Source organism: Neodothiora populina, assembly GCF_041146345.1.
Source record: "Neodothiora populina strain CPC 39397 chromosome Unknown canker_contig_16, whole genome shotgun sequence".
Taxonomy (NCBI): Eukaryota; Fungi; Ascomycota; class Dothideomycetes; order Dothideales; family Dothioraceae; genus Neodothiora; species Neodothiora populina.
Genome location: NW_027191409.1, coordinates 997,378 through 1,009,808, shown reverse-complemented (window position 1 = coordinate 1,009,808; position 12,431 = coordinate 997,378). Strand labels below are relative to the sequence as shown.

Here is a 12,431-nt window from a genome sequence, read left to right as displayed (position 1 = left end):
AGGGAGCGGAACTGGCTGGCGAAGGACTCCTATTATGAGTAACGCAACCGTCGAAGAACCTGCTTGTAGTCCGAAGGAACCAGTAAAGTAACTAATCGTTTGCTGGGACCCATCTACAGAGAGCTTTCCTCGCCTTGAGCCGAGAGGTATTCCTTCGCGGTACCGTACAGGGAAGGTACGCCTCACGCATAACGTACCACGCGGGACCAGCTCAACTATACACTAAGGTAGTCGTTTCCAACGGCCGAGTTGCAGCTGTGGGGAACACCATATAAGCCACTGACAGGAATCATTCAGCACTGCCTCCGGAGTTCAGTGCATGATTACATAGTTCCTTGATACAAATGAGGCATAGTTGTGCACTCCCCAGCTGAGTGTCTCTCTGAGCTAAAGAGAAAAGGCTTGAACCACAAGGAGACCCTGGACATGCATGTACACTTTGAGTCTTGGAAAAGCAAGAGTCTACTGCACAGCTGCCAAAAGCTAGTAAGTTCATGGCTGTCATTGGACAGAGGAACCACATGGCGTATCGCCATGAGGTTGGAGGCTCGAAGGCTCGAAGGCGTTGGCCAGCAACGGGTAGCGAAGAGGCAAGATCTCAGAGGTGGAGACGTATCGATGCGCGAAGATCAATGTCGTTAGCTCGACAGCCGTACCGACTATACTCGTCCCGTGCGTGTGGAAACTGTCGATCTGCAGTACACATCGTTCACAAGTGCACTTCCCAGCTTGAGTAAGGCAGGTCCGATTCCAGCCTTGCGACGCAAGTTTGCCAAAGTTCTGCTCAATGCTAGGTATCCAGACGTCGAAGTGTACATGCGACCTAATTCGACTTTTACGTTACGTAGCTTGCTTCTCATCCGATTTGTTCATGCCCCCTTCTTTCACGCGCTGACAATGAGCAGACCATTAGATGTTTAGCGCTGCCATGGCAAGAGTTTACCTTAGAAACCCACATTCTGCCGAGTTTCCTGCCAGCAAGCAGAGCCGAGGCTAAAACCCTTGCGATTACGCGATCCCGCTCGGAGACAAGCGAAGCGCGGCGGATCAAGTTGACATTTCAAATACAATTCACAATACAGGTACACGATAGAGGATCGTGGTCGGGAAGAAAAGTGGCTACGGCGTGACGTTGGTGCACAATACGTCCCAAGTACCTGACCCAAGAACAGGCGACGAGCAGCTTCCTATCTTCCCCGTCCAACGTGGCTACATTAGCTCTTCAGTGGGTGACGACCATTTACAGTTTCCACACTTGCGTTTTACGAACTCTTCTGCAAGCAAGTGAAGCCAATTCACACCTTAGTATAGGTCGTCGCAATCTGACTTTTATGTCGTGGAGGTGGGCGTGATCGCTTCCGCCAGCCGCGAAGCTACACATGCCGGTTATTACTTGTAGTCTCGACCGTGGAGATTTGATCCCGCAATTGCACCACAGAGCGACACAGTCAGTGACTAAACTCACTAATCAGTGCATGCTCGGATGCCACAAATTGTAGAATGTCTTTCTGGTGATCAACGGCACGGACCGTACTGTCGTCGGCTTTCTACCTTAGGTACAACTACCGGCTCGAGTTGTGTCCTTCGTCCTGCATCATGCAAGCGCGTATGCATGCAGGAGGGAAAAGAAACTCACCTGCAGCCGGTCGATCTTATCCCACTTTGAAGAAAGGGGCATGAAGAGACCACCTGTGGATACGATGTTCCCTAGGCAATAATTGACTGAAGCAAACCACATTATCATACGAGCGACCGAGAACCAGAAATCTGTCATGGAGACCATGTCGACGCGAACCGAGGGCGCCGTGAGAGTTCAGGACCCCTAGCCGAGACTCACTAAATTTAGGGGCGATGTAAGTGAGGACATCGTTGCGATTCTCGACATGCGACCTTAGGATCACGGCTAGCCACTGCACGGCTGCTTGTAGACGAGTATGCAGGTTGGTTAACACGCATTCAGTTCCATCTGCGCTGGGCTTACCAGGCGCTCAAATTCATGCACGCTACCACGTCCGACTCGACCAGCCCGATAATAATTGGCCCGCGCAATATATTTATGCAGTGAACGCCGTCCTTTCGGGTAACAAATGATAGGCCAACAACAGGAGAGATATGCACACTGCACGACGTCTTGATGCACGTATATTATCAAGACCGGATTCAGCGAAGGCTCTTGCCTTTTTCATCAATGGTACCCTCCGTGCACGGCTATTGAACCGTCAATTAGGAAGGACTTGCAGACTTGCTGGATGCAGCGAATGCTAACAACTTCCCGCATGCGACTTGTACCGCAGGAGAACTCGTGTAACTTATGTTTAGCCTCCCAGGTAACCATAATTCTAGGGGAAGGCCAAGGTTAGGTAGTGCTCACTATACGACTATACCCGAGCCGCAACAACTCACTCTAGTGTCATAGAGCAGCACTTTGCCCGGTCACTAGGACTCTCGGACCTTTGAGCCTTTGCTGCCTTCGTGTACCTTGTGCTACTGACTCAAGGCCATCAAGTGTGACTTGCATCACTGACACAACCAGACCGTTCTGGCCAACCGTACGGACCAACGCTGAGAGCCATTCTCAGGGGAGGTCTGGGGTACTTATGGGACACTCCTGCGCTTCATACTAGAGTTCTAATGTCTGGTACGACACAATGATTGGACACGTGCTACCACTGCCGCTACCTTCTACTTCTGCCCGACTTCGAGGTGTAGCAGTCGTCGAAAACTGCCCTGTTGCGAAAGCATTTGACATTGAAAGACATTGCAAGCCATCTCGATGCGATTGATGATTTCTGACTAAGATTGCATGGGTGATCATCGTGACATTTCCCCCGATTTCGAGTACGTGTCTTGGTGCAAAGATGAGATCGGAGCTATAAGTTTTGGCTGAAGCAGTGCACATGACACCGAACATGTGAGGGTATTTGTATGTGTATCTATGCCAGGCCAAGGAAGTTGACTATGATGAAGGCTTACGGAATGAGACCTTCTCGACTCCGACATTCTCCACACCGTTTGCATCCTTTCGTAGCTGGTACACATAAAGTACGAGTACATCGCCCTGGACCTGTTTTTCGATTCGTGTCAGTATTGGGGAGATGTGTTATGCAATGGACAAGCAGTTGAGCCAAATGATATTCGACAATGATACTCACATCCATCAAGACGAAACTTGGCGACGACACCATTTCGCCCTCGGAATCAAGCTCAACATCGTGATTCCAGCTCACAGCGCCAGTGGCACTTCCCGGGTTGATGAAGAACTTGCCCTCCATCTCGTATGCTTCGAACTTGCAAGTACCGCCCCAGCATAACACGTCGACGTCCATCTGTCTGGCAGCTATTAACAGGCTGTCTGGGTCTCCCGGTGGCACGATGGTGTGGCCGTGTGTGAATCCAATCCGTAATCCGCCATGAGTGACTACCTTGGACAGAGCGGTGGGTTGGGGAGGAGCATCGGTGGGGGCGGCGTATGGCACATTGGGATTGACGGCGGGCAGGGAACTTGATAGGGAAATGTCATAGTCGCCCTTGACGATTTGTAGGTCGGGCGCAAGCGTGCGCAGGAAGCTGTAGACGCTCGGTGATGTGAGGTTGCCTAGACAGAGGATCTGGCCGATTTTGCCGGGGGTGAGGAGTTTCTTGAACTGTTCATGATGTATATATCTTTAGTATTGTGTTCCCTCGGCTGTCTATATGCGGCGCATTCGTCTGTCATGCTGGAAGGAGCTGTACCTTTGCTGGTATGTCCTGTCAATTGGAGTCAGTCTAACTGGATCCTGTCAAGGACGGGGATTGAGCAGTCGCTACCACTCACTATGGCTCTGTCTGGGATGAAGAGGTCTCCCAGGACCAGCACTAATCTTGAAGTCATTGTTTGTTATGGCTCTCTGCACTGCTCCCCACTACTCTTTCGACAAGGACGTGGAATCGCGAGTTTGTTTGGCGACGTCTGATGACGGAGAGGCCCGTGCGCAAAGGGTACTTGTATCTTATTAGGGTGAGTTGAGGTAGGAGCGCTGGAGAGCGACGGTGAGGAAGGCGCGGGTCAGAGTCCTCAGGCAGCCACCTGGGCATGCTTCAGTCACTCTTGTTGCTAACACTCTCTCAGATGCTAACTCCGTTAGTGGCTCATACCTAGGTACCTTACCTTATGAACTCGTCCGACACAAGAACACGCTTGTCATACCGATGCCCAATCTGATTATACACGGGTGTGGCACTGAGGAATAAACACTTTAGCCCTACAGTCTTTACTGACCATCAATACCAACATCGTATCGCGATATACGCTTCGGAAGACGCATACTGTACTCCGTACTGCACCCAGACAGAGCTGCCAACCAAAGTCAAATGTCGGACTTAAAGAGTGGCACACAAAACGCGTGCACTACGCTGGATTCTCCACAGCATCGTCGGACACTAAAAATTGCGGGACCTTTTTTGGAGACAGTTGAAGAATCGACTAACATCGCAAACTGCAATTGTATCCCGGCAAACCACTCATTCACCCAAGCCCACCCCATCAATTGATCATCAGATTCACCGCAGTCACTTTCTGATAGCGCAGATCTCTTCCTTGTCTTGTGACAGTCATTGGTGTTACTATTGAGTAAAAATCCTCAGTATCAGTGTATACAGGAGAACGCCTCCGGTCTTCCGATATCGTCCAACCCGTAGTCAGAGTCAAGACTTCCCCGCTCAAGGTCAGATCGTCGGTGTTTGCCCGCCACATCGCTGCATCATTCAAGCTGGCGCCCCAAAACAGACTCAGTCTCATTTCGAGACATCTTGACCAGAGACTTCAACTTGAACTGAACACTCCCTTTTCCACCGAGAGACAGTCGAGTATACCAGACGACCTTCCCTACTCACCACCGACTACTCTTCCCACCCTCCAACCTGCCGAGCCAGAGGAAAAGAACGTCGCCATGTCTAACCAAGCACCCCACCCCGCTCTCCTCATTCCCGGACCCATCGAGTTCGATGACCAGGTCTTGCAGTCCATGAGCCACTACAGGTGAGAGAGCGAGCGTTGCCTTTTGTTGTCTTTGATCCCCGAGCTCTGTACTCATGTGGCAATTACCATAGTGAATCTCACGTCGGCATGCCTTTTGTCAAGACGTTCAGCGAGACTCTCAAGATGCTCAGGAAGCTCTTCCAGACCGAGGATCCCAAGGCGCAACCCTTTGTCATCTCTGGATCCGGCACTCTTGGCTGGGATCAGGTCGCTTCCAACCTTGTCGAGCCCGGCGATGATGTCCTTGTCTTGCACACCGGATACTTTGCCGACAGCTTCGCCGATTGTTTCGAGACCTACGGAATCAAGGTCACTCAGCTCAAGGCCCCCATTGGCGATCGTCCGCAATTGGACGAGGTCGAGGCCGCGCTGAAGGAGAAGAACTACAAGGCCATCACCATCACACACGTTGATACTTCCACTGGTGTCTTGAGTGAGATTGAGCACGTCAGCAAGCTCGTCCACAGAGTCAGCCCGGAGACTCTTGTCGTGGTCGATGGCGTGTGCAGTGTCGGTTCCGAAGAGATTCAGTTCGACAACTGGGGACTCGACTGCGTCTTGACCGCTTCTCAGAAGGGTATTGGCTGCCCAGCAGGTCTGAGCATTGTCATGGCCTCTGGCCGCGCCATCGAGCGTTTCAACAGCCGCAAGGTTCCTCCTACTTCATACTTTGGTTCATGGAAGAACTGGTTGCCAAGTGAGTGTTCTTCACTGTGTTGCCCTTTGCACGTCTAAAGACTAATCGTCCCAAAACAGTCATGCAAAACTACGAAGCCGGCAAGCCATCCTACTTCGCCACTCCTTCTCCCCAGCTCATCCACGCCTTGCACACCACCCTCACGCAAATCACCTCGGTACCCCTGTCCTCTCGCTTCGAGGCCCACCGCGCCGCATCGCAAAAGGTCAAATCCGCCGTCGCCTCGCTCGGTCTCTCACAACTCGCCTCCAAGCCCGAGAACCAAGCAAACGGCATGACGGCTATCTACCTGCCCGAGGGCATCACCCCGCCCCAGGTCTTGCCCAAGCTCATGGCAAAAGGCGTTGTCTTCGCTGGTGGTCTGCACAAGCAGATTGCGAGCAAGTATATCAGATTCGGACACATGGGTGTCAGCGTGACGGACCCGAACAGAAGCGACATTGACACTGCCATCAAGGCGCTCAAGGAGGGTGTCGATGAGGCGGTACAGGAGGCCAAGAAATAGACCTGGTTCACTTGTCTTGTTTGCTTTGCTGGGGTCGATGTGAGGATTATCTCCGCGGTTGGGTTTAGCAATAGACGAAAAGAACGGGAAAGAGAAAACAGGAAAACCCTCGCATCTACTTACAGTGAAGAAAAGTTATTGCTTATCATTCTCGCCTTCCATCCTCATTCTTCCCTTCCCTCACGTTCGCATTTCCAGAGCAGCAATGACACTCGGTGCATTATTCTTTGCCAATCATGAACCAAGCGATTTGGAAGGGAAGCACAAAAGACCAGAGTACAATGAGTAAAACGTGACGAAAGGAGAAATAAACCTGGAGAGTGCCACGGGGTATGACGAGACGATCAAGACAATCGAGAACATTCTCTTTGGTGTATTTGTTTGATGTCATTCTTCTCTTCTTCTATTCTTCTTGTTTTCTTGTATCCCTCAACAAGTAGATATGAGCCCTGCCCTTCCTCTCCCACCACTCCCCCTGGCTCTGGGCATTTTCTTTTAGCTAGCCGGCAAGGAAACGAGCAAGCATTCCATCCTCGGGCCTGAGTATCCCCTTGTCCAACAAGGTTACCAAAAGAGTCAAGATCCTGTTCTGTTGTAATGTGCGCAATGTATGGATTCTCTAATCCAAGAATATTACATACATGCCGTGCCACAAGCCAACATGGACAAGAGGTGAAGGTTCTCAAGAGACTCGACGACAGGGCCTCGTGATCGCTTTTCCTTTTCTTTTTCTGTCCCCTCGTTGGATCTCCAATATACAGTACAGTACACCCATATACATACATCATACGAACGACACACCCCTCTTCATTCGCGACAACGACAACGACCCAAGACCGCTCGATCACTCAGCGGAAGGTGTAGGCGGCATCTCCTTGGCATCGCTGAACTCCATCTCGGGACTAGGCACCCCACCGCTCCCGACAATATCCTCGACGCTCAAGGTTCCTGTCGGGACGAGAACGTCGAGTTTGCTGTCGTGGTGGTTTGCTGCTTGTGCTTCTGCTTTTTCGTGTGATGTTACTGCGGTTGATTCTGTTTTTGCTTCGTCGGATGGTTCTGATGGTTCTGGAGCTGTTGTTGCTGCTTCTTCTGTGGCGGGTTGTGCTTCGTTGCCGTCAGAAACGGAGACGTCGGTCTCTGGTGTAGGCTCTTCGATTGTGGGAATGGCAGCTGTCGTGGCTTCTGCTTCTTGCGTCGGTTCGACAGTCGATGCTGGCTCAGCGCTGTCTTCAGCCACAGCTTCTGCTGGCGCGGACGACTCTTCTGCAGCCCCCTCGACGCCGTTTTGTTCTGCTTCTGCTGCTGCTGCTGCTGCTGCTGCTGTTGTCTTGGCTGCTGCCTCCTCTTGTGCCTTAGCCGCAGCTTTAGCTGCTCGTTCCCGCTCTCGCGCTTGTTGTCTCTCCCACACTTCCTTCTGGATCCTCTCATCTTTGAGTTTCCTTTGTCTTTCGATCTCGTCCACACCACCGGTTTTCTTGAGTCTGCCTTCTTCGACAAAACTACCAAGCTCCTTCTGGAATTCGCCGCCTTGTCTGCTCTCTAGCTCTCTCTTGCGTGCTCTCTCCGCTCGCTCGATGGCTTCGAGTCTGGATTCGTGGTTCGGCTGCAAGGCGCGCACCTCGCCCAGGACGCCGTCTTTGGCTTTGTGAGGGTCGGCGCCTTGATCGAGTGCGATGGGCATCAGCGTGCGCGAAAGCACACGCGTGCCTGCGACACCGCCCTTGTTGTTGGACGGGTTCTGTGCGTTTTGCTGTCTTGTCGCTTCTTCGACCAGCGCGTACGTGGCGGCCGCTTTGGCCAGATCGTCCTCGAGATCCATGCACAGTTCCTCTTGCATGGTGAGGAGTTCCCTGTCGTCGCATACCACTTGTAGCTCCTTCTCCCAAATCTTGGACCACACCGGCTTTTCGCGCTTGAGGTATTCTTGCATCTTACGAAGAGCCTTGTTGGCACTTGCGATGTCGCTAGACACGGCATCGAGTTGGTGGGGCACGGGTCGCACACCGCGGGTCACAACATCCTTCCGGAGATCCTCGACGATGTCCTGCAGGTCGTCTACTCGATCAACGAGCTTCTGACTCTCGTTTTCGAGACCTTCCTTGCCTGAGTTGACATAGGCGCGACCAGCGTCGACACTCATCGAAGGCAGACTTGCCTGTTCAGCCACGCTCTTGACAGACGCCGCCTTTGTCCGTATGTGGGACATTGATGTGTTGATGTCATCCACAAAGGACTTGTAAGTCTGCTTGACCACGGCCAAATCACGGCGCAATGACTGAACTTCGCTCAATTGACTCTCTACAGCCGAGGCAGACTTGATGCTGCCGGAGGTGCGTGGTCCCGATCCTGCTGTAGCACGCGGAGCAGCTGCGATGCTCGCAATCTCTTTCGCAGACTCCTGCTGTTTGTCGGAAACTCGCTGCAGGGCAGTCTGTTGATCGATGACCGAGGTGCGCAAATCCTCTATGAGATGACGAATGCCACCAAGACCGTCATCAAAGTGGCGCTTCACTTCGTCGAGCTGTTCGATGTTGAGCACCAATACGGATCGGTCCTTGATGTCGCTGAGGTCTTCCAGTTCGTGACGGACGCCCGATACGGGGTCTTGTAGATAGATTTCAGGCAGATCGTTTCCATTGCTGTGCGTGTTCCATGCAAATTTCTCAATAAAAGCCAGTTGCAGACGCGGGATACTCAGATCCCCACCGTCTGGCAGAACGAATTTCTTGATTTTGCTCTTGTACTGCAGGAAGAGCGTCAACTCCTTCCCAGGCTGAGGCGAACCTTCAGGGACGAATTGAGGCTGCGATGTGGATTGCTGTATCGTTTGTCGTTTGCTGGAGTCTCGCGACGAGGTCGACTTGTGGCGCTGTATGCCGTTTGTTTGACGTGGCTCGGGGCTCTCTTCAATGGTCGGTATATCAATTGGACCATTGACGGTAGCGCCCATGTCATCTTGCGACTTGGCCTCCGTAGTGGGGAATGGATAGGCTCCGAGTTTGTCATCAGGCGTCTTCGCCATCGGACTGCCCAACTCAGCTGGGGGCGGAGCCATCCTGCCATCGCCGGGCTCTTCAGAGATCCTCCTGTCTGCGGGTCCTCCTTCTCTCCGAGGAGAGTCGGTGGTGTTGATGCGATTTGACTTTTGTCTTCCATGCTGGTATATGCTCCTTGTGCGCACGGCATTCATGGACTCGCGCGTGTCCCTACCTCTATTGGGGACGGGCGAATTCTGAGCAGGCGGGATCACGGGCACGCCATTGCTAGACCCGAGATGCTTGGATATTTGATAGGCGGAAAACCTTCGCGATGCGCGGCGTTCCAGTTCCCCGCCTCTTTGAAGTGCGGCCAGAGCATCCTGTTGTTTCGGCGGTGGAGGTGGAGGAGGCAGCGACTCTTCGGAGTAGTACTTGTGCGGCGGTTCGGATGGCATGGGCAGAGGGGCCGCTGTTGTCGAGTTCGTAGGTGCTTGGACCGAATCATGAGATGAAGACGGAGGAGACGAGGACAGCGGCTGGCCGGGCATGGTGTCTTCTTGCGGGTATGGAGCTATGACAGGGATAGACTGCATAGCATTACTGGACATGGAGGATGTATCCGAGGCGTACGTGTCGCGATGGGAGTCTCGCGTGCGGTGCATGCTGTTGCTCGGACTGAAGCCCTCTCGTCTGGGAGAAGACCTGTTTCCTTGCACAGAGGTAGACCTCGGCGGCAGATCTGGACCATTGAGGTCGCCGCTTCCGCCTCTTGCGGCGTAGGAGCGGCCACTCGACGGTCGCGCACTGCTGTTGCTGTCGTCATTGCCGAGTATTGCGCTGTCGAGGCTGACATTGCTCGCCGTGCTTGCTTGTCTCGACGTCTGGGCGGTGCCGCTGTTTGCGCGTTGACGAAGACGCTGTTGCTTTTTCTTCAGCCCATGTAGCAGGTTGATGATGATGTCGCGGATGCGTGGAAGGAAGCGGTCGAGACTGGGCTGCGAGGCTTCCTGGCTCAGAGTCTCCTCGAGTATCGACCTCAGCAGATCGGGCACAGGGCCGAGGTCATTGGTGTCGACGCCGATGCTGTTGAAGGCGCGACATGCGATGTTGAACTCATAGCCCAGGCGCACATAGACGTCGGACACCTCAGCCTCGCTCGCAGTACCTCTGGACCAGTGAGTCAGGGTTTCCAGGAGTTGCTTCGTGGCCACAAGCAGATGTGTCACGCTCTTCTCGATTGTCGACAGCTGCTGGGGAGCGGACTGCTGCTGTCTCGATTGTCTGCCTGAGGAGCGGACTGAGGCAGATGCGGACGCGGACCCTGATCCCGAGCCCGTCGAGCTCTTCAAGGTCGCATCCTCGGATGACATGTTTCGGGCAGCTTCAGGTCAAAAGAATGCAGGGCGTTGGTGTTGTTGTGATTGTAGAGTATGTGTTGGTCGCCGACCCCTGACCGAGACACTACCAAAGTAACCTAAGGTACACTACGGTAGGGTGGATAATCTGGATCAACTGTATGGGGAAGCGAGGATCCCTTGAATACTCCGGACCTTAGTCGAGGTGTGGACAAGACACTGTATAACCACAGCTATTTGCAAAGTACTGTGGGAGAAGCTGGCTAAGGCTGGGAACAGTTACAAACCCCGAGAATCGAACGGATTTAGGGAAGAAAAAAACGGTATCTCGTTATACTGGTAAATATTGTCTCCGCGATATGTCAAGATACGGTAAAGAAAGAGATACAGTAACTTGTGTTACAGGTACAGTACTGTACATTGGCTGGCTGGACTGTAAAGTACACCATCCTCCTTGCCTCAGCACTTAAGAAGCACCTGAGAGAAGCACATGCCGGTCCGGCGTCAGATGCGCCCCTGCCCTCTTGTAGATCACACCGAGCTATCACAGTATTGGGTCACTTGTTTGGCTGCTTTCGTACTCGAGAGGGTTGTGTTTAATATATGCCTGCCAAAGGCGTGGCGTCGCCAGGAGTTCTCACGATGCGTTAACCGCCTGCACATGCACACTTACTAGCCACCACATACGTAAGGTAAGGTAAGGTATATACTGGACGTCCACATAATGTACAAATGACGGTGTGATTTTCTTGTTGTATCCGAGCTAATCATTGATTTGCAATGACCTGCCCTGCCATGCAAATAATCACGATTCGCAACGCAGTATACAGTAGCATTGAGCGATTGTTCTTAAACCTCAAGAATGCCATGCACATACGGTAGGCGCAGTACACGAGACCATGTACAAGTACAAGTGCCGTTGTGATTGTCTTAGTCCCGATGCTTGTTTCCGTAACTATCACATGCTAGGTTATTAGCCTCACGCGACTCCAACATAAGGTACAGTAATAGCATCACCTCCAGCTTGCGTCTGTGATTTGTCCTGCGATGCTGCGCGACATTGACTGATCAGGCACTCCTCATGAAGCGTATCTACTTGTCCATCTGAAATGCATGCATCATAACTGGCCGTCCACATATCATCTCACATGCACACATTGTCGACCGAGGCGACAACAAAACAAAGGATCCGGGTTTCTCTCTTTGCTTGACGTCTTTGCTCTGGATCTGAGACGGCGGCACCGTCCGAGCTTCTACCCGACAACGTGCACCGTCCCCGTAAGTTCTGTTGTACTTGTACTGTACCTCCGTAATTACTGTACTGTACGAGTACAGCAGCATGATTACACCATTCCCTGACTGGCCTCTTTATTTTGGATTGCCTGGTCCTGAGCCTCTTGCTAACCCAACATAGGCAACCTGATCTAATCTCAGATTGGAGGTACAAGTACAGTTACTTGGCAGCACTTGGGCCAAACCGACAGTAGCGGTACCTGGTAGCTTCCATTTCCAGACAGCCCCCAGCCAAAGCCAGAGCAAGCCAGAGCAGGCAAGCGTGAGCGTCAGAAGGAAGGGACCCTGACTTGCGTCGACTGCATCTCCTTCTCGTCGCTCAGTCGTTCAGAACAGCAGCAACCAAATCCCCCGCTGTCGCTGTCCGTGATATTTTCTCTCCCTCTCTCTCTCTTTCTCCCCCACCTCCTTCTCTATCGTCACGCTGCGCTTCAAGTGCTGTTTCTCCGCTGTCAGGCATTCGCTTGTCCTGGTTGCAGAGTCCCCCCCCCGTCTCGCGTGCTGAATGAGCCCCGGAGCTTCCATCCTTTATTAGCTGCTGCTACTCTCTCCTTGGTCCACCATCCCGGTGTACAGCCGCCCA

At 52.7% G+C, this 12,431-nt stretch overlaps 3 protein-coding genes across 3 annotated transcripts; 1 reads left to right on the top strand and 2 right to left on the bottom strand.

The window, feature by feature from the left end:
* Window positions 1-2,956: 2,956 nt before the first annotated feature.
* On the bottom strand, window positions 2,957-3,871 carry AAFC00_003669 (uncharacterized protein; the record flags this gene model as incomplete). Its single annotated transcript, XM_069343177.1, has 4 exons — window positions 2,957-3,064; window positions 3,153-3,644; window positions 3,733-3,747; window positions 3,815-3,871. The coding sequence occupies 4 exons, from the start codon at window positions 3,869-3,871 to the stop codon at window positions 2,957-2,959; spliced, it is 672 nt and encodes a 223-aa protein (XP_069200997.1).
* A 1,057-nt stretch (window positions 3,872-4,928) lies between these two features.
* Window positions 4,929-6,219, top strand: AAFC00_003668 (uncharacterized protein; the record flags this gene model as incomplete). Its single annotated transcript, XM_069343175.1, has 3 exons — window positions 4,929-5,017; window positions 5,089-5,714; window positions 5,774-6,219. The coding sequence occupies 3 exons, from the start codon at window positions 4,929-4,931 to the stop codon at window positions 6,217-6,219; spliced, it is 1,161 nt and encodes a 386-aa protein (XP_069200996.1).
* An 844-nt stretch (window positions 6,220-7,063) lies between these two features.
* On the bottom strand, window positions 7,064-10,570 carry AAFC00_003667 (uncharacterized protein; the record flags this gene model as incomplete). Its single annotated transcript, XM_069343174.1, has 1 exon — window positions 7,064-10,570. One exon carries the CDS (start codon window positions 10,568-10,570, stop codon window positions 7,064-7,066), a length of 3,507 nt encoding a protein of 1,168 aa, XP_069200995.1.
* Window positions 10,571-12,431: the final 1,861 nt, after the last annotated feature.